Source organism: Peromyscus maniculatus, chromosome X (genome assembly GCF_049852395.1).
Source record: "Peromyscus maniculatus bairdii isolate BWxNUB_F1_BW_parent chromosome X, HU_Pman_BW_mat_3.1, whole genome shotgun sequence".
NCBI classification, from domain to species: Eukaryota; Metazoa; Chordata; class Mammalia; order Rodentia; family Cricetidae; genus Peromyscus; species Peromyscus maniculatus.
The window spans coordinates 116,714,689-116,737,218 of NC_134875.1; the positions used below are offsets into that span (position 1 = coordinate 116,714,689).

The window sequence follows — 22,530 nt, forward strand, 5'->3', positions numbered from 1 at the left end:
TGTGTGTGTGTACATGAAAGTGAGTGCATGCACTAAATATTGGAGTGTGAAGGTGGAGGTCAGAGGCCAACATTGGGTATGTTTCACTACTGCTCTCTCCAATTTTTTTTTTCTTTTTCGAGACAGGGTTTCTCTGCGTAGCTTTGTGCCTTTCCTGGAACTCACTTGGTTGCCCAGGCTGGCCTAGAACTCACAGAGATCCACCCGCCTGGTTCTGCCTCCTGAGTGCTGGGATTAAAGGCGTGTGCCACCACCGCCCGGCTTTCTCCCATGTTTTTAGAGACAGGGTCTGTTTCTCACTGAACCTGGAGTGTACGTTTTGGCAAGACTGGATGGCCAGAGAGCTCTCCGTGTGCCTCCTTGGCTCCTCTAGTACTGGGGATAAAGGTGTGTGCTCTCATGCCTGGCTTTTTATGTGGATGCTGGGGATCTGAATGCAGATCTTTGGCAGGCACTTCCTCACTCAGCCGTCTCCACTGCCACTGGATGCTAAAGCTTTCAAAGCTGTGTGAAGTGGTTTTGGCTTTGTGAGTTCGGGAACTGCAAGCCATTGATGGTTCTGGAACAGAGACCTGGCAATACAAAAGTAGATGAATATAGTACTCCCAGTTAGGATAGGTTATGGGGACACACAAAAAATGGCTGTGCTAATCCACTGGTTCTCATATGCTTCAGCATCAGTTAGAGGAGTTGTTAAAGGGAAAGTGACAGGACTAGAGTGAAGCCTGGATATCTTCATCCTTAACAAGGTCCTAAGTGATGCTGACAGGGATTGTCATGGACCACACTTTAAGAACCGCTGCACAAATCCAAGCATATACCAGATACCTAGGCCAAACTTCCTAAATGATGCAGAAAGGGCTTTAATTCTAAAGGAGAGAGAAATCAGATTATGCTGCTTGATTCGATATTGTGGCAAACCGAGAGAAAGTATCCTAAATTGTCAAATTTTCAACCTCACATTAGTTTTGACAGAACTAGATACGAGGGAAGTTTGAAGGAGTGATGGCTTAGGAGTGGAGTGAGAAAGGGAGAATGCAGAGTTCTCTTCCTCTAGCTATGTTATATGTCCATGTTCATGTATGTGTACATATGGGTATGCATGCATATGTATGTAGATATGTGTGAAGGCCAGGGGTTAATGTTGTGTGATCGTTAAACTTTCTCCACCTTAAGTTTTCGAGGCAGAGTTTCTTGCCAAACTTGGAGCATGCTGATTCAGTAAGAGTAGCCGGCTGGAGAGCTGCAGAGCCCCCTCATCACTATCGCCCAGCACTGCGATTATAGACACATTGCTATAGTCAATTTTTTTTTTTAATGTGGATGCTGTGGATCTGAGCTCATGCCCTCATGCTTACGTGGCCAGCGTTTTAGTAAGTTGACTGTCTTGCTAGCTCACCAGAGTTTTATTTGGGACATAAAAGTATGAATAACATTGTCGGATCCACGTACCCTGATGATCTGGGGCTAAGGTTGGAAATGAACACAGGTTGAGTGTGAGAAGCCTCAGAATGTTCTGCAGAGGGCTTGTGGTTGAAACTCAGCGAAAGGAGAAATTTTCCAATGGTCAGGAACGGGCACCTAGGGACAGCAAAGACGTGGGACCAGTAAGTTGGATAGGAAAGCAGAAAGGGATTTCTGATGTTACTACTCCATCGAGCCTAAAGAGATAGCAGTTTTCAAAGACACAGGAATCATAGGATAGATGCCTGGACACTTGGACATATCTGCTTGCTTACATCCTCCTTCTCTGATCCAGAATGATAAATTCCTTCCCACCTTCCACGTTCTACAGAATCACTGCCCCCATGCAGCTCTCTTAGGTTTTTTCCTCTTCCCAAGTAGACTTTTTTTGCTCCCTGCTCCAGGTTTTTTTTTTTTAAACCCTCAGCAGTAGCTGGTTACATTTGTTTACCCTTCTGAGGCCTTGACCTTGGTGAAGTGTGGAATGTGGAACATTCAGAATGTTGTTTTCCAAAGTTGGCTCCAAGACACTCAGCTCAGTTGAAGGTACCGTCTGGCACAAGGACAAATCAGAAGGAAGCATAGGCCTAGGTATGGGTCATTCTTTTCTCTGCTCTCTTCTCCAGAGGAAGGGAGGAAAGGATGGGAAGTTGGAGAGCCAATTCTTCACAGAGATTTGTTTAATGCTCGACTCTGCTGTCCCAAGGATAGGTAAAGAATACCATTACCCCCCTGAAAGTTCTTTGCTGGGAATTGAATTATACTTCCCAAAAGATACTTTGAAATCCTAACTAGCCTTTGCACTTCAAAAAGAGACTCCATTGGGAAATTGAGTGGCTGCAGGTATAATCACTAAAACAAAGTCTCACTGGCATGGGTTGGATCCTTAATCCCAGAAGATTGTTTTTTTGTTTTGTTTTGTTTTGTTTTGTTTTGGTTTTCCAATAAGAAAAGGAGAGGGAGCACTCGGAGAGAATGCTATAGAGGCAGAGGCAGAGGCAAAGGCAGTGATTACACAAGGGATCTACGAACCAAGGGAAGCCAAGGATGGACGTCCAGTGTGAGAAACTAGAGGAGGCGAGGAAGGATTCCTTCCAGGAAACTTTGGAAAGGGCATACATGGCCTTGCCAAAGCTTTCAGACGTCTTTCAGACTTCTAGCCTCGACAACTACAAGAAAATACATTCCAGTTGTCTCTAGCCACCTAGTGTGAGGTTTGTAACAGCACTCTAGGAAACTAATTCACACTGCTTGTAGACACTTCATAAAATACCTGGAAGGGTAAATTCACCTCCCTAATTCCACCAACTGCTCATTGATTAGTATCTAGCTTTAAGTTTTAAAAAACATTTTTTTTACATTTATTCCTTTTGTATGTGTGTGAGTGTGTGCCTGTGGAGGTCAGAGGACAGTTTGAGGGCAGAGGTTCTTTCCTTCCACCATGTGGACCCCAGGGATCGAACTCAGGCATCAGGCTTGGTGGCAAGCATCTTCACCTGCTGAGCCATCTCTCTGGCACAAGTTGGTTTTCATTTGTTTGAGCCCACCCTATTAGAAGAGATTTTTTGCATTTAAGCAGAGAGCAGGCAATAATAGGCATTGAAAGGAAGGAATTTTCATCTTCTGATGGGGTTCTTTAAGATATTGAGACAACTTGGCAGAGGATGCTCTGAGGGTGTCCTATCTGTGTAAACAGAAGAGGCGATAATGTGAAATTGTGGAGAGCAGGAGGGAGGAGAGCACAGAGAGGGGAAGTGAAGGAGAGGGGAGGAACGAGGTGGGGGGCTGGATAACAGATGGAGTAGAAGGTCCATCTTGCTCAACAAGTCTCATGCTTGCCTCAGCCTCTCCTCATCAGGATTCTTCTCCAGTGTTGTGGTGTTGGTTTATGCCACTGTGTCTGCCTTTATCACGTCCCAGATACTCCAGTCTCTTTAGAGCAACTCCCTGTCCCACTTTTGACCTTGCAAAATGTTTCCTATCATGGATGGATGCATTTATGCTACTGCCTCACAGTTACTAGGGTTCGTGGAGCTTCCTTAATAGCTCTTTTCAGAACGTAGCAATTAGTGTACTTTTAAATCTCTCCTGAAATAATGGAAATCTTAGAAATTGTTCCAGAAACTATAATAAAAATGAAATGGCAACCTTCCTAATGTGCCACAGGCTTGATAGAGACACTCTCCTTTTCAAGGGTAAGTTTAATGACACTAATTGGAGGACTTGTGGAATATTTTTGTCATGAGAGTTCCCTGCCCTAGTCTACCCATAAGCCACAATGCTGGATCCATGGTGTTACCAGTGACCTCATTCGGCATCCATTTTGTTTTTTGGCAGTAAAACCAAATATAGACCATGGTTGAGCAAATACTGTGAATGAGTACTCAATATACCTAGACTGTGTACAGTCTGTTACATACAATGAGTGTTGGATTTCAAAGACTCTGGTGGAGTTGATGGAAAAAAGGTATTATGGCATTGAATCTCCCCATCATCTCATGGATAGTCTCCTCCCAGGAGCACCACCCATGGTCTGATAGGAACATAGGTCCCCTCTTCTGCTTGTTCTGCTCCTTCTAGCTGGCAGATGGCAGGAAGAGGGGGAGGCTGCCTTAGGATTTTACTGGCCATGGATTGAGCCTGTAGCTCAGTGCCGACTCCATGCGTGTGCCCTGGAAACTCCTGGAGGAGTATGTTCTAGGTCTTTCCACAGTTGCCCGTCCCACGGAGCAAGTCTCAGCTTTCTGCCCGGAGTTCTATAGAGAAAAGGATTATGTGTGGATTATGTCTGTGCTGCAAAATTAGGGTGCTTGCTTCCTCCTCCCTTCCTCCCCCTCTTTTCCTCCTTCCATCTCTCCCTTCTCCCTTGCATGTGCCATCTGTGCCGTGTCAATGCTAGTATCAATATTTAGGTTTGTGTATACCCTGGTGTTCTGAGGTATGCTGAAGGTAGAATCCTTGTATAAACTTAAGAAAGGTTTAGGCTACAGACCCATGTTTTTCTTCTGGCAGGAGCATGAGCTTAATAAATGCTATACCAAAATTGCTTTAGAGATGGAAGGGTAAGCCTTTCATATTGTTGATGGAAATATACAGGGGGACAGCCGCTTTGGAAAGTACCCTCAGAGGCTAAACATAAGAAATCTCATTCTTTGGGGATAGACACAAATAATTGCAAACATACGTCTACCCTCAAATGTGGACAGGAATGTTTATAACAGCATTCCTGCTAACTCTAAAGTGGAAAGAACACAATTTTGCTTCACCTGATGAATGAGTCAATAAAATGTAGTCTATCTATACAATGATGGGATGAAGTGCTAACACATGCTACAGGGTGGATGCGGCTTGGAGGAAGCTGAATTAAAGGAGTCAGTCCCAAAGAACCACATGTCATACAGTTTCACTTAGATGAACTGTCTAGAATAAGCAAATCCTTAAAGACAAGAAACAGATCAATGCTTGTCAGGGGCTGGGGCAGGTGTGGAGTGAATACTAATGGCCATGAGGTTTCTTCTCAAGGTAATGAAAATGGCCTGAGATTGATTGTGGTGTTGGTTGCACAACTCTGTATTTATAATGGAAAGCGTTGGATTATATATACTTCCAATGGGCAGATCATCTGTAGGTTTTAGCTCAATGAAAACGTTCACTAGCTATCTAGATATAGATATTAGTATTGTCTGTCTTGTGATGTGTTCCCAAACCACACCCTATACTTCTTAAAGATACAGGCTGTCTCTGCATGATTTCAAAGTATCCAGTAGACTTGGTTTTGACCTTGGGGAGGAGTATCATTCTGTATTTGCTGTAACAAAGAGGAGTGCTGCTTCCTTGATAACTAAGTAGGAACCAAGACCCAGTCTTTGGCCTCCATTTAATAATATAGTTGCAACACTTTAATGACATCTGAACAGAGTTATAATTTAGGCCCTAAATTACCTTCCTGGACTGTTTAGGGTATAGAGGATTTTAACAACTGTATTTCTTAGCAGCTGAGTGCACATGTACTAAAATTGATTTTAAAAACCAACCTTAAAATTTGTCTTTTCTTGCTGAAGATTCTCTCTGAATGATGTCTGCCATTATCAACACCCAAAGGATGGGATTACCTGCACTTTTTATTCTAATTCAGAATCCTATCTTCCCAAACCTGTGATCTGAATTTAAAACTCCCTAGAAGCAGTAGTGCTTTTCCTGAGAGAATCAGGAACCTCTGTGAATGCTGTGAGGATATGTTCCAAGTCTAAGATTTTGAAGATAGGAAAAGCCGTTTCCCTTAAGATGTTTAGTCTCCAGACCTCAGTGACCCCAGTAAGAAAGCACTGGATGGGCTGCATGTAGGTGCCTCCCCCAGCATCCTTTCATGTACTAAATGCTTAATGAGTCCATCTGCAAGGAGGGTAATTTGCTCACTGGGACATATTTTCCAGGACACTGATGGCTCCAGGTGGCAGGCAGTCCTCAGCTAACACGCGTTAGGCACAAAGTGTTCTTGTCTTCCTCTTCGTGGCCTTTCAGTCTGTAAGGCATTAGCAATTCCCCTCGCTCGCAGGCTCTCTCAGCCTTTAACAGCCCTTAAGTGCCCATGCAAGGAGCAAGGAGCATTAGACAGTTGCACCTTGCTTGCGTGTCGTTTGCTCATCAAAGCAAGGCAGAGCTGGAGCTGATGCCGACTCAGGCAAACCTCCCCCATTGTAGCTTCCTGCATCTGTTTGTTCTGGAAATCAGATGCAGCTTGAGATGAGAAACAAATCTGGTCTATGCCGAAATCAATTATATCTACACTTAATTACAAGGGCAGAGGAAAGCTCAATGTGTTGGGTAGGGTTTACAGGCTTCTTTCCTGAAAATTTGTATTCCCCATGAATGATAGTAGACTGCATTTACTGTTTTCAATGCAATACTTATGGGGTGTAATCAAGACACTGTTTGGTGTCATGACAAGATAATAATAGTAGCTAATATGTATTGAGCCATGGGTAAGTATATTTCTGTCTTTATCCAAAATTAAACCGAGAGTCAGAGTTTGTTCAGGGGGCTACTGTTCAGAAGAGGTCAAATGGGTCTGAACTCAGAATGTTCTTTTAACCACATTAGCACATTGGTTAGAGGGGAGGGCCACAAATAATGCCACAATTTCAAGGTTAGACTGAATTCTGACTTGTGCTTAATATTGGGACAGACGGTAACCTACAAATAGATACAGTTCTGCTTAGATTTGATTCTGAGCCTAATGGTGTATGTAATTATATGATTGCTACTATTAGTGCATGCTACTGTTTGCTGAGATGCCAAAGTTTGTGTTTCATGCAGGAAGTGAGACTGGCAACCGCAGCTGAACTCGCTAATGCTGGTAATTAGCAAAGCTCTCACGTAACTAAATGAACCATTTGCCTTTGAAACCAGTACGAGAATGGAAGTGTAGCCATCGACCTGTCATTCCAATCTGCCTCTTTAAAATACCAATTTAAATCAGATTTGTTTTTTGAAGGATGCATAAAACCCCAAATTGTATACATTTATGAGGTACCGTGTCATGGCTCGATCCGTGTTGAAATCATCTTATAGATATCTGTCTCCTCAAACACTGATTGTTTCTTAATGCTAAAAACATCAAGAATTTTGTAGCTTTTGGAAATCTGTATCAGGCAGTTCCTATTTACAATCACCCTAGGGAGGAGCAGTGGACCACAGTGTCTTGTTCCTCTAACATAGTGACTTAGTATCCAGTAATCAGTCTTTCCTATCTCTCTTCTCATCCTACTTCCCCAGTCTCTGGTGACCACTGTTCCTGTGTACGAGCTAAATCCCATTGTACTGTTTTGCTGTGCTTGCCTTACCTCATCAACATGTTTTTCCAGTCTGCTTCTTTGGTCCTTAGTTTGGGTACTGGTCTAAGCATTTTGGTTAGCATGATGTAACCTGTTCCTCCCTTCCCATGCAGATGTCTTGTCTGATTGGTCACCTTTGCACGATGCTGCCATCCATGGATGCCTGCTGACCCTGAGGAACCTTATCAGCCAGGTAGCTCTAAAAATAACAACAGTATCAAGTATATCCCATTGCTATACCAGACTGAGAAAAAAGAAATAACAGAGCAATAGTAAGACAGACATTTCCTCTTAAGCAAAATCAGAAAAATGAGGTGAATCTCACTGTAATAACCATTTCCTTCTTTGTAGGCTATCATAATGTCAATGTTTTGTGAAAACCTAAGCACACGGTGGAAAGCATGCTAAATTCTTGTTAAATGAATTGCCAGAAAGTGGTCATTTATGTTCCTTTCAGTTTTCTAAATAAACCGTGTTCTTATATTTATCAGGGGGAGATGGTTCAGTCAGTAAAGTGCCCACTGGAAAGCATGAAGAACCAAGTGGGAAGCCCCGGAACCCACATAAAAACAACAGACAGTAAACTGAGCACAGTGGCACATGTCATAATGGTAGCACTCAGAGGACAGAGACGAGCAGAGCCCTGGAGCTACGGTCTAGTCAATGGATGAGTGCTGGGTTCCGTAAGAGAGGCTGTATCAAAAGATACGGTCGTGAGCAAAAGTGAAAGACTCTGATTTTCTACCTCTAGCCTCCATGCACACACAACACACATATATGTGCTCGTACAGAAACACACACGGACTTGCACCACCTGAGCAAATTCATCTTGCACTGTATGGATTTTCACCTGCAGTAGTTTTGTCTCTTGGGGGTAATTCATAGAGCCGCCATTGGTCGTCATACTAGAGTGGTGCGAATGCATCTGGTGGGTAGAGAGCAAGGAAAGTGTTGAGGTCCTCCAGTGTATAGGACAGCCGCCATGTCCAAATGTAGACAGCGCTAAATGTCAGCAGCACAAGGCTTAAAACCTCCCAAAGTGCTGGGAAATGTCCTTTTATATATGTAGTCTTATAATTATAATTTCAGTGATATTTTCAGTTTGGTCAAATCCCCAGTTGCCTGTGGCTCTCAACAGTTTGATTTTAGTCCTTTGATTTCTTCTCCTTAGGTGTAATTTGCCTGTACTTACTGATTTTTGTTGGTTTTTAAATTATTAGATTCCTTGCAGACACGGGTTTAAAAGCAGTTTACATCCTTACAAAGTTTTGTTCAGAAGATTCTAGTCGCTAAAACGTCACTATGTTTGTGAGTCTCTCTCTCTCTCTCTCTCTCTCTCTCTCTCTCTCTCTCTCTCTCTCTCTCTCTCTCTCTCTCTCTCTGTAGGGTTAGGGTTGGAACCTAGGACCTTGTCCAGGACAATGGATCTTGCTCTTTTGCAAGCCAGCAAAATCTATGGACACATTATCAAAGAAAAGTTTTAAGTACATAAAATATAAATCAGGGAAAACCTATCAAAATATTAAAACAAATGTGTGATGTAATAACATATGGACTTTTAGATTGATTTGTTAAAGTTTTAGCTGTGATTTTGAAACTATCATGATTTCTAAGCACGGTAAGACTATCTTAATTATGATTCACTGAAAATATCTGTGATAGCTATGAATGAAAATGCTATTAATTTCAGAACACATAAAAGCAGTGGAAATAAAAGTGAATTCAGAAAATACCTCAATTTCATGAACCTATCTAAAATAAGAAATTTGTCTATAAGAATACTATTTCCAATGAAAAATTTTTATTACCCTAAGCTACTGTGTTAAGGTAGTTTTGGAAGTAGCAGCCCATTATAAATGGATTCTAACACATAACTGTAGCTAAAAGAAGTTAGATTACTTAGGTAAAATGAAATAACTTATGATATTTGGATAACACAAAAAATGATCATTGGTACTTTTATGTATCACTTGTTTCATTTGAGTTTTGTCTGTTTTATTTTTATTTGATGTTTATGGGTGTTTCACCTGCATGTATGTTTGTATACCGTGTGTGTGCAGTGCCTTAGCAAGACAGAAGAGGGTGCTGTGACCTCTGGAACTAGTGTTATAGATGGTTGTGAGCCACCACCATGTTGGTGCTGGGAGTTGAACTCAGGTCCTCTGGAAGGGCAGACAGTGCTCTCCACTGGCGAGCCATTTCTCCAGCCATATTTATGACTTGTTAACAAGAAAGGTGCTTGTCTATATTTGATATTTATATATTTACTGATGATCAACTTAAAGCCATGCCTTTATTTAGATTCTATCAGGGCAGTTGAGTAGTTATGTTTGGACATCAATCCCTGCCTTTATAAAATGCATCTTCTAACACCCACCTTTATTAGTCCACCTTAAAACTCAGAAACACTCATCCCAATATAGTGGCAGTATACCATAACTATGACTTCTTGCTAATGAATGTTTGAGTCAGTTGACATAAGCTTGACTTGGCTGGGCTCATCTCTAAGCTGTGGCACACATGTCCCTCATCCTTCTTTGACCTCTGGCTGCCTAAGGGATTTTCTTTTCTTGGCAAAAGGCTGTTGCATAGCAGGACAAGTTAAATCGTCCAAGGATGGAATCCTTCCAATTCTGGTTTATGCTACATCTGCTAACATTGAATTGGGTAAATCAAATCAAGGGAAGAATATATTTTGTCAACTATAATGTACATACCGCAGTGAAAGTAGATGGAGGAATCTGACCCAAAGTGGCAAACACATACACAGAATACATGCTTCTTGGGCCAGTTAATGAAATGTTAAACACGCGAGAGAAAACTGAACGTCCAGTGTTAGACGTCAGCTCAGCATCCCTTTGGGTACCAGAGGTGGGATTTGTCTGGATGGCATCTAGATGTTTTCTTTCTTTACCTGTATGGGGATTACACAGGTATATTTTCTTTGTGGTGATTCACTGAGATGACACTTAGGGTTTGTGAGTTGTTTAATACATCTGTTATATTTCAATAGAAATCATTAAAAACTGACAATGGTGTTTGTTAGGTCAGAAGAAAGTAAGCGGCCATTGATATAACACTGAACTTAATTCAGTGCTTTCCCTGCAGATTTTGTGTTAGAATTCTCATAAGATCGTGTGTGGTGGGAGTCTTTAAAATTACAGATTCATCAGTGGGCCTGCTAAGGCATGACTGTAATCCCAGTAACTCAGGAGCTGAAGCAAGAGGACTACAAGTTCAAGGCCAGCCTAACATCCGGAGTATGTTCAAGCCCAGTCTCAGATTCTATCTCCCATTTTTAAAACGGGCTGGGGTGGGGTGGGGGATGGCTCAGTGGTTAAAGTGCTTGCAGCTCAAGCATAAGGACTAGAGGCTGGATCCCAGAACCCATATCAATGCCAGGTGGGGATTCGGCCCACCTGCAGTTCCAGCCTCAGAAGCAGAGACAAGAGACCCCCAGAGCAAGCTAGCTGGCAAAACTAGTCATGTCTGCAAGCTCTGGGTTTGACTTATAGAGCCTCCACCAGTGAATGAGGAGGAAGTGCAGTGCTAGACATCGACCTTTGTACACATGTAATTGTGCCCATATGCAGGTGTAGCCATATGTATACACTCACACGTATGCAAACATTCACACACATGCACACAGCACACACAAACATGAAAATAGAAACAAAAGACAAAAAAAGAAGACAAAAGACAGAGCACTTGCCTAATGAATGACAGGTTCGATCCTGAGTGCTCTAACAATGACACAAACAAACAGCATGCTAGTTGAATTGGGCCTGCTTTCATTATGTTACCACCACTCTGGGATGTAGCCTGGGTACCAGGACTCTTTGAAAGCTTCCTACATGATTCCTCCATGTAGTCCCAACCAAGAAACCGCTCGGCAAGTTCTCACCACAAGCAAGTAGGGAAGAGTCGATTTTTATCCTATGGAAACTTGAGTAAAACCGTTAATCCTTCTTGCCTGTTTAGGGTTTCTAGTGCTGTGATAAAACACCGTGACCAAAAGCAGCTTGGGGAGGACAGGGTTTGTCTCAACTTAGACTTCCAGCAGCAGTTGATCAGGGAGGGAAGTCAGGGAAGGAATCAAGAGGCAGAAACGATGCATAGGCCATGGAGGAGGGTTCCTTACTGGCTGCTACTGATGGCTTACTCAGCCGACTTTTTTTTTTTTATACTCAGGACTACCTGCCTAAGGGTGGCATGGCCTACAGTGAGCTGGGCCCTCCCACATCAATCATCAATCAGGAAAAAACACAATACAGGCTTGTCCACAGCCAATCTGGTGGGGACTTTTTTTTTTTTTTCCAACTGGGGTTCCCTTCTGAAATGACTCTAGCTGTTTTCAAGTTGATTTAAAATTAGCCTGCACAGATACCCACTGGGATCTTTAAAAGGCTAATTAAAGATCAGGACAGAAACAAAATCACTTGTATTTAGGAACTGGCAGCAGACTGAAGGCTAAGTGAGAAAGAAGAAGAAATCCCAGATAGTGTTGGCCTGGCTGTTAACTGAGTGCTAAACTTATGCACCCACCGTTTTCCAGTCTTCTTAATAATCTTAGAAGGCAGGTGAAATTGTAGCCATTTTACATATGAGCATGTTGAACCTTAGAGATATGTAACTGGCTGCTAGTCACACTGCTTGCTAGATCCTCGTGCTGGTATTTGAACTTGGGAATCTCTTTGCAATTCTACCTCCTGAGGTCTCAATTCTAGAGATCAAACAAGATCATAATGCCACTGAGAGAAATGGTATTGACAAGGATTTTTTTCTTAGATTGGAAAAGGCTGAGTTTATATTGCTAGTTGGGTCCCTAGGTGATTGTCTTGGCATAGAATTAGAAAATGTACCAGGGATGATTAAGAGCATGGGTGTGTATGTGTGCATTTGCATGCAAGCAACATAGAAAGAACTTACAGAAAAGCCAAACGTGTGAGGAAATACCCACTGTGGGAGAGGTACAGAGGAAAGGACAGAGTCCGTGAAAGAGAAAAACCCACGATCTGAAGGTGGAAATCGGGTAGAACAGTATGTCAGAAGCCAGAGGAAAGCTTTCTGGAGGCTTTATTTCAGAATGAATAAACAGCAAAGTCAGAGGTGGAAGGACTTGGAAGACTGCACACTGCATACTGGCTTGGACAAAGACGGCACTGGGGAGCTTTACTTATTTTTATTTTGTTTTCCATGGAGCTTACAAAGCATCAGGTTTACTTAGGGCATTTACATACAATCCTGGTTTACTTAGGGCATTTACATACAATCCTGGTTTACTTAGGGCATTTGCATAAGTCTTAGTTTTGGTTGACCTTCTCCTACCTTCCCTTTCCCCTCTTCTCCCTCAGCTCCAGTGAAGGCCTTTCACCCTCTGCTGGATTGTCGCTTCCATCTGAAGGTCATTAAGAGAAGTTTGGGCAGGATTGTGTAGTGGAAAGGAATATCAGGTGGAAGACGAAACAGAGCAGAGGTCATTTTTTGTGAGGGTCGGGGGGTGGGGGGCGGATAGTGAAAGGAAGGAGGATGTTGAATGGTGCCTTGGCAGACTCAAGGATGGGAAGGTGCAAGAGGCAAAAATAAAGTATGTCTGAGGAGAGAGAACTGGGCATGCGCAAAGGTAAGAAGGCAGGTGATGGAAGCTCTTATGAGTGGAGGAGGAGCCCCATAATTCCAAGGGCTGTCAGGCCAAGCTCATACATTTCTTCCTCAGAGAAAGCTCCAAAGGGAAGGAAGACCATGGAAGGTGCAGACAGACTTTAGGGGTGGGGACAAGGGGGGCATAGAGTGTCATATCAAATGGCTGTGATCTCCTTGGTGAAGTAGGAAGGGACAGAGGGAGGGAGGGAGACAGATAGTCACCAGCTTCCTTTCTGATGAGTGTAGAGAAGGAAGTGGTAACCAGGGACAGAAAAGCTGACCAGCCTAAAGGTTCAGCTAGGTGGACACATGACACTTTGTGACATAACAGAATGTCACAATCCTGTACAACCCAAGCAACCTACCAAAAAAAAAGTATGTGGCTCTGGGCTGAAAAGAGGTGACAACTGCTAATAGGAAAATTAAAACAAGCCATCCAGTCAATATGTGTTTATGCAGGCAGATCCCACTGTGGACTAAGTAATTGATGAAAAATTACCCCCAATGTTATGTGATTCAGATTTGTCTTATTAGTTAGACAGTGTATAAGATCATTGAAAGTACAGCTGTGGCCTGATGAACTGTACAGAAGGTCCTAAATGTTCAGAAGGACAACTAAAGGAATAGATAGTGTATGGTGAAAAGGTTTCACATTGGGACTGATTTCCATGTTGCCTTGTGTTTTCCTGGGTTTATGTGCAAGTTCCCAAATGCTGGCTTTGACATGGTGGTCATAGCTAGAGGGCTACTTTGTAGAATACAAAATGAGTGAACAATTATGTTAAAAGGACAGGTGTCGTTCATTTCATGATCTGTTGCACAGGTAAAATGCAGTTGTGTGTGTGTGTGTGTGTGTGTGTGTGTGTGTGTTTTACTGGAAATTGAACCTAGGGCCTTACACATGCTTGGCAGGCAATCTACTACTGAACTATGCTACCAGCCTTTTTTTTTTTTTTTTTTTTTTTTTTTTTTTTTTTTTTTTTCTGAGTGAGGGTTTCATTAAGTTGCTGGCTCTAACCCTTGAACTTGGCTATGTAGCCCAGGCAGGCTTTGACATGTTGATCCTCCCACCTCAGTCTCCTAAGCAGCCGAGACTGCAGCATGAATGGTGTAGATCAGACAAATAGGAGAACATTGAGAATGAGAAAATCAAAGAAAACAAGAAGATTTGAGGCGGTGCTTTCACTAAAATGAACAAATGAATGATAGTGGCCATAGTAAAATAACAAGTGTCGGGTTGTAAAGTCCGTGGTGACCTTGTGAAGGGATAAATTCAGTCAGTTAAGTTCTTCCGGTGTCAGGGCACCGGGAACCATGTTTTGAGGAGTCCCGGTGTACAGATGGGATTTGAGGTTCTGGAGGGAGGGAAGCTGTAGTCTCTTCCTTCCCTGTAAACAGCAGAGTGAGGATGGAGAAAGACTGTCAAGGGCACTGGAGCCTCTCATTTACAAACATATTATGGCAAGTCTCCCAGAACCCTTTCCTGCGCTCTGGATCTGAGCCCCTGTGCACTGAGGTGTAAGCACAGAGTGATTTGATATCTCAAAATGTGTGACCCCGCTGCTCAGAGGGTAAAAGCCAAAGGCACAGAATGATAGTGGCTGACCCACTCATAAATGCCTGCAGAAGTAGATAAACATGTGTCAGGACTAATGGAGAGTAAGGCCATTTATTGGAACAATTTTGGGCAACTTTATACTATTCCAGGAGGAAAAGTTATAATACATATTTGAGTCATTGATTTAAATTAGCGATGCATAAAGGGTAGAGGAATAGCTCAAGTGGATAAGAGCATTTGCTACACAATTATAAGGACCTGAGTTCAAAATCTCCAGAACCCATGTGAAAAGCTTGATTGGTTGGTCACATGTACATGCAATCTCAACAGTGTAGGGGGGTAGGGAGGGAAGAGATAGAAGGATTACTGGGATTTTCTGACTGCCAATTGAAGGCAAGGTTCAGTGAGAGACCCTGTCTCCTGGGCATAAGAAGGATTGTGATCAAGTAGGACACAAGCACCTAAACACACGTGTGTCTACATCATACCTGCACACCTACACACACACACACACACACACACACACACACACACACACACACACAAATGTGAGCGCGCGCGCTTAAAAACAACCCTAAGCATACATAGATTAAAAAGTACTTTTATTGTATCCATGTCTCCCAGAACAACGTGTTCTAAGACTGGGGCTGAGGCTGGGCTGTGGAACTGCTCCTGGACCTCTTTTCATGTTCTGCTTGGATTGGGCTCATGGTCTACTAGCTCCTGGACTATGCATTTCCCGAGAGGGTGATGGATCCCAAGGATAAACTTTCAGACTTCTTTGCATTTCCAGACTCTGAGGGTCTAGTGTGGGAATGCAGTTGTCCTTTGCTTTGGGACTTTTTATCTGTGGAGGTTCACCTAGTGTTTTGGCCCGGTAGCATTTGGCCCCCGTCACTTGCTGTGTAAAAAAAAAAATGCTCCAAATTTAGCAACATGAAGCAACAAGCGTGGCTTTGTTATAGACTTTGTCAGGAATTTAGACACCATTTTGCTGGCGTCAGGACTCTCAAAAGAAAGTCTTACAGTCACGGTAAGGCTTGACTAACTGAAGATCTGTATCCAAGCTCACTGAGGCAGTAGCTGACAAAATTTGACTCCTCTTGAGTTGTTGGACTGAGGGTGTCACTTCCTGGCTGGTTGTTGGGCGGAAGCCACCCTCATTTTCTTGACAGGGACTTCACCAGAATAAGCTAAGAAGTAATGCCAACACTAAAGAGAGTGAGCCAAATAAAAGCTGTTTAATCTTGGAAACAACCTTTTATGACCTTTATTCATTTTCTTAATTAGAAGCAAATCTTAGTACGAATGTAGCTCAGGGGTAGAGCAGTGGCTTTAGCACATGCAAAAGAATGAGGAGGAGGAGGAAGAGAGAAGAAGGGGAAGAGAAGACGTGCAAGGGAGGAGGAAGAGTAGAGGAAGAACAGTGGAAGAGCCTAGGAGGAGGAGAGGAGGAGGGACACTGGAGAAGGAGGAAGAAAAGGAAGAATGAAGGAGGAGGAAGAGGCAGCATCAGCAAATACCCCAGTAAAGGGGAGACGAGGACACAGGCTGTTACTACCAAGAGACAAGACTCACTGGTGGGCTTCCCAGCCACACACATGTAAGGCAGGCAAGCAGAGGCTCACGCACGTATTCTGCCCCTCACTATCCTGTCTCTTACTTGTCCTTCTCAGTAAGTACTTGGAGAAGCCCGGTGTTAAATTGAGCATGATGGCAAGTTCTCTGTCAATTGAGGTACATTGCTAGACTCCTAGGTATCTGTTTCTTGAGTTTCTATCATTAAGAGTGAAATGACTGAGTTGCTGGCTTCAGTAGATCCTGGTAAAGTCATTTCCTTTGCAGTTATATTATACTTGGCTCTCATTTGCACTGTGTGATGGGCCATTTTTCTGGTCCTTTTGTTGTTACACTACAGTGAATATTTTAGTAGACTTTTTTGTTGTTGTTGTTGTTGTTTTTGTTTTTCGAGACAGGGTTTCTCTGTGTAGCTTTGCGCCTTTCCTGGAACTCGAGTTGGAGACCAGGCAGGCCTCGAACTCACAGAGATCTGCCTGGCTCTGCCTCCCGAGTGCTGGGATTAAAGACATGCACCACCACCACCTGGCTGACTTTTTTTTTTAACCTGACCATAAGATTTAACTTTTCAGAGAGTTCCCATAGTAATGGAATTATTCTGCTAAAAACCACCCTGAGGGTACTATTATTGCCTTCTTCTCCCTTTTGAGCCCATTTCTCTTTTTCTAGGGCTGGCCTGTAAACATCATCACAGCGGATCACGTGTCTCCGCTCCATGAAGCATGCCTGAGAGGTCATCTGCCTTGTGCAACTGTTTTACTGAGTCATGGAGCTCAGGTAAGTGAAGCTTAAATAAAAGAAACAATATCAAAAAATGAAAACTGGCTATTTCTGTCCCTCGGAATAATTTCCTGTACCTTTGATTAGTCTGATTTGAAATGTAAAGAGTGGTACTTTTCAAGAGTATCACGCTCATCAAGGTCATATGCTTTACTGGGAGGTGAACTATTTAATTTTTAGCTGGAAAGTTACATTTAGTTCCTTTTCTGGTGCTGTGATAAAACATCATGGCTAGAAGTAAGTCAAGGATGAAAGAATTCATTTGGGCTTGCGGTTCCAGAGGAATAAGAGTCCGTGATGGAGAGGCATGACTGCAATCAGCAGGCAGGGCAGCAAGAGCGGGAAGCTGAGAGCAGGGATTGCAAAGGCAGCAGAGGAAGGCAGGCCTTTCTCTTGCATCACATTTACCATTGCCATATTGGCCAAAGTACGTCATATAGGCAAGCCCAGGCCCAAGTATTGGAAAACTAGCCTCCATCTTGTGATGGGAGGGGCTGCAGAGCCACGTTGTAAAGGAATACGCACTGTGGGCTAGAAAGAGCCTCTGGCCAGTTTGGAACTAACACAGAGTCATAGGATTAATAGAGATTATTGGGAGCACATACAAGCGTTCATCTATTTACAGTGGGGCGATCAAAAGGGGCTCTCCATAGGAAATGATGTCTAATCTGAAACAGAAGGACCTCAGAACCAGTCAGCCAAGTGGGGAATTAAAGGAAGGTACAGCCTTCGAATGCATGAGACACAACAGAACAAAAGCCTGGAAGGAAAATTGGGCAAATTTTTCCAACTCATTTCTTTGTCAGGAGAACAGTGGGTGAGAAGGTTTCTTGTCAGTTATGATGAGAACAGGGCCCAGGCTAATGGGAGGCAAAAGAGGCAGCTGGGATGGAAACATTAATGAAACAGTCACTCTGTGATCCTGTGGCACTGTGGGACCTGGAGAGTGAGCATCTCCTATGTGTCCTCTAGGTCTTGGCCTTCCTTGGAAAGAGGGTGTGGCAGTGAATTCTGGTCCCTCCCCCACAATATCTTCGTTTAACACATACATCAGATTATATGACAAGGTGGAAGAGTCTGAGTGGATTTGGGCTTGCTAGCTAGTGTTTGTGTGTAGCTCAAACATAGTGACATGGATGCTAGTTTGTAAATTTCTAATGTTAGAAAAGAATGGCTCCAAAGTCTAGAATTTTATGGTGGTGTTAACCAGTTCTGTATCTATTTGCAAACGTAGTTAAGTAGCATATTGACTGACGATATAAATTCTTCTCTGATCAGACCCTATTATTTTACCAATTCTCTCATTTATGAATGGAATCTTTGGTATGTGTTAAGCATATTTGCATGAGAATCAACCTTTAAATGAAAAGGAATAGGTTTTTTTTTTTAAATCAATTTCAGATTACTCTGGCTACTGCCTAGGATGGATGTTTAAAATGGAAGTGTTAATTTGTAAGCTATGCTATGGAAATTATCACAACTAGTTTTAAAGTTCATAACCCCAAGGAAGGAGATCGAATCTTCAGTAGCATTATTACTGCCTTATATTTTATACTTCATGACAATTTGGTGGCCCTCATTTTATATAAAGAGATGAACTTTAGTGCTTTGAAAGTGGGATAGTTAACCTTGAATTTGGTTCACATTAATCACTGTCTTCATCCTGGAGTTGGATTTTCTTCACAGGTGAACACCATGTCTATTGACTGGCGAACCCCTTTGTTTAATGCCTGCGTGAATGGCAGCCAGGAATGTGTGAATCTGCTTCTGGATCATGGAGCCACTCCCCAACCTGAGAGTGATCTGGCCTCTCCCATCCATGAGGCTGCAAAGAGAGGTAAATCTATGGGGAACTTTAGGATTTTTAACCCAGTCCTCCAAGAAAGCTCTTACTACTGAAAAGAGAGGGACATTTTGGAGAAGTAGTTTTCAAAAGGTGCCTGGTAGTAGGATCATCAGTATGACAGGGCTTGTGAAGGCTTGGGTCCTGCTCTAGCCCAGATTGATCCAAATCTCCCTAGGGGTTCTGATGCACAGTTAAGTTTGAGATTACCCTTTCAGAGCTATATTTTCATAACAAGGGATGGTACATACATAGTAGACTATGGACCTTTGTGGAATACTTGATCCCATAGAAATCAAGGCTTTTTTTGTTAGTCCATATTTTTATTTTTATTTTTTGGTTTTTCGAGACAGGGATTCTCTGTGTAGCTTTGCGCCTTTCCTGGTACTAACTTGGTAGGCCAGGCTGGCCTCAAACTCACAGAGATCTGCCTGCCTCTGTCTCCCGAGTGCTGGGATTAAAGGCATGTGCCACCACCGCCCGGCTGTTAGTCCATATTTAACTGTATGAAGCAATAGGGTTCATACTAACATTTTCATTCAAGGCTATCATGTACCTCAAATATATTCAACCCCCTTTCCTTCTCCTGCCCTTCTTCCTCTTCCTCAAGTGGTCCTGTTTCTATTTTTATGGTGTGTGTGTGTGTGTGTGTGTGTGTGTGTGTATGTATGTATGTTTGTGTGTATGTGTACACACAAGTGTTCACGTGTGTGCACTTGTGAACACATAAATAATCTAGGTTCCACATATGAATGAATGTGTATTTTGTATTTGTTTTTCTGGGTTTGGCTTATTTTGCTGAATACGATGCTATCCAGTTACATTAATTTTCATGTGAGCAATATAATCCCATTCTTCTTTATGGCAGAATAAAACTCTGTGTTGTGCACATACCACATTTTCTTAATCTATTCAGCTGTTAATGGAGACCTGCGCTGATTCAATTTCGTGACTACTGTGAACCATGTTATGATGAACCTGGGTTTGCAGCTATCCCTGTGGTACATTGGCTCAGGTTCCTTTCGTCCATACCCAGGAGTGTTGGTATAGCCGAGTTGTCTGGTAATTTCATTGCATAATGATTTCCATTGTGGGTGTCCTAGTGCACAGTCCCATCTGCAGTGGACAAGAGTCCTTTACCAGCATTTGTTGTGCTTTCTAAAACTTTCATTTTCTATTTTAGGGTGTTAGTAGTGGCTTAGGGTCATCTCAGTTTGGCAAGTGAACCATATTTTTAAGTTGAGGAACTATAAGATTTTCTATCAGTTCAGGCAGGGATGGTATCACTTAGTTTCTTTTCCTGTTGCCATGATAAAATACTCACACCTCTGATGAAAGCAACTTAAGGGACAGACGGTTTATTTGAGCTCACAGTGGTGGGGAATTCAAGGCAGTGGGAGCCTGAAGCAGCTGGTCCCATGCATGGCATCTTCAACCAGGAAGCAGAGGATGATGGCCGCACACACGCTGCTGAGCTTGATCTCTCTTGCCCAGGGAATGGTCACATCGATAGTTGAGATGAGTCTCACATACTAAGTAACCAAGATAATCCCTCGTGGAATTTCCCCGGAGCCAACCTTAGTCTCCATAATTCCTCACAAGTGTGCCTGGAGGCTTGCCTTCTATCAGATTCTAGAGTCTGTCAAGTTGACAGTCGCCACAAGGGGGTAAATCTTTCTATAAAGTAAGATTTTTTAAAATTTTACTTTTCTCTGGTGTTTAATCGGCACTGGCATGGCTGTACTTTGCTGGAGGACTTTGTTTCCCCAGTGGCTTTCCAGAATGGCTTTGCATTCACCCAGACCAAACCATGTTGTAATTAACTGGGAAAGCATTGCCATTTCTTTATGAAGGGCCATACTAACTCAACATATTTACTGGATACATACAGCTAAAATGGTTCAACATGAGATCTCCCCAAAGGGGCAATGCTTAAAGTATGACATTCTGGGCCAAGGCAGAATCAGTCTGCTTTGACCAAACTTGATTTGCCAGACTGGGCCTTGCTCCCATGGGATTTGTCAGGGTCTAAGACTTGCCTGTCCTTACTGTGGCCTATTCCTTCAGCCTTCGAAGGCTGTAAGCTTCCTTCCTTGGCCTGTGATACATTCCATGTCCTTCTTCAGGACTGTCTTTAGCCTGTTTCTCCATGGCTCACAAGCACACACAACAATTGATGGAGGTGAGTGGCTGTCGGTCGTTTTGCATGGCTGGTGAACGCAGGTGCCATTCTACCCGCAGCTGTGGATGTTGATGGTTGGAGTCTGCTCTTTGGCTGACCCTCCTCTTGTTTTTATGAACCAAGGCAAAAGCCTCATTCTTCTCTTCATGATGTGGCTAGGATGTCCAGTTGGGGAGCTGACCTGATGGACTTGGGAACAGACATTTACTCTGATGCTAGTGCTGAAAATTATTCTCCGTTCTAGAACATGGCTTTTGATTGCTGGAGGTGTTGGGGACAGGTTTAAACAGACAGACTGTAGGGACTGTTGTTTAGGGAATTTGTGCGGTAACACTTTTCTTCTTTTGTGCACTGTAGGCCATGTGAAATGCATCGAGTCCCTTGTAGCTTATGGGGCCAATATCGACCATAACATCAGCCACCTGGGCAGTCCTCTCTATGTGGCTTGTAAACACCAGCAGATAGCCTGTGCCAAGATTCTTCTGCAGGCAGGTAAGGTGAAGAAGCAAAAACAAAATGAGGTGTGAAAATGAAAAGTGAACTGAGTGAATCCTGATGATCCTTCCATCTAGAGGAAGGAGTGTGGGCAAAGGGCTTGAGCAAGGCCACCCTGTCCTGATGGGAACTTCTTCTACATCGTCCCCACTTCAGTTCTCTCACTTCTTAGTCGCAGGACAATGAAGAAGAGGGTGATGATGAGGTGGCCCTCAATGATCACTAGCTGTTCCCCCCTTTCCTCTGCTTCTCTCTAGCTGGACAATCATGATTCAGCTCGGAAAAGCTTGCAAGGCGGCAGGCTTTTAGCTGACTCTTCCAGTTTGGGACTATCTCCCCCATTTCTTTCTGATTAGGAACTTAGTCTGCCATAAACAGTTTCCTTTTCTTGAAGAGATGTACTATCTTTCCATAGCTCCCTCTGGTTGTCCAGTCCCCTTCTCAACACTGGGAACACTACGACATCTCTTTAATTATCTGAATTCTGTTCCTCCTTTAAGACCCAGGAGTTGCTCCCCCACACGCACTTCTCTTGTGTTCTCCATTTCTTTTCACGTCTCTGGTAGCATATCTAATTTACCAGTTTTCTCCGCCACCCTCACTCCTTCCTATTACTACTTGTAGGTGGATTTTAAGCTTTGAGACAGTTAAAGCTCTTATCCAGGACAGGGCCATGTTTGGCAACTCTCACAAAATGAAAAAGTGTTATTTAAAAACAACTCAATTAACATTTGTTAACTGGGCATCGGTTTTTGTGGAGGGACATCAGCAGGTGAAAGTGTGAGCCTGCATATACCTCAGTGAGAAGCAAACTCGGAGTTGGGGTGGGGATTATTTAGAGGGTAGGTAGAGTTGGGTGGAGATAGTCCCAGAAATCCACCTTATCCTAAAGAGAATTTGCCACCCTTCCTGTGGTAACAGGATCCATTATTCCACCTTAGGAAAAAAAAATGTCTTCCTTAACTGGCTGTGTTTAATGAGCCAGCTCACATAGTCTCAAGTCTTTAAATGCAGTGCTGGCTGCTCAGTGTATGAATCTGGCTTCGGGATGTATGCAGGCTCCCCATCTAGCCCCATTCTTGGTCTGTACTAATACTTACACTGCATTACTAATGGATGTACAGCTTTCATGCTACCCAGATTTTTCTTGATT

General features: G+C 43.1%; 1 protein-coding gene across 3 annotated transcripts in view; it reads left to right on the plus strand.

Annotated features, from left to right (window-relative positions):
* The window catches only part of Asb9 (ankyrin repeat and SOCS box containing 9), a 37,494-nt gene that overhangs the window by 9,957 nt on the left and 5,007 nt on the right, over positions 1 to 22,530 (plus strand). For all 3 annotated transcript variants that reach the window (XM_042269384.2, XM_042269383.2, XM_042269385.2), the window contains 4 exons: positions 7,412 to 7,491; positions 16,747 to 16,854; positions 18,544 to 18,694; positions 21,240 to 21,374. In XM_042269384.2, the coding sequence (XP_042125318.1) occupies positions 7,412 to 7,491; positions 16,747 to 16,854; positions 18,544 to 18,694; positions 21,240 to 21,374 (474 nt within the window). The remainder of the gene's footprint in view (positions 1 to 7,411; positions 7,492 to 16,746; positions 16,855 to 18,543; positions 18,695 to 21,239; positions 21,375 to 22,530) is intronic.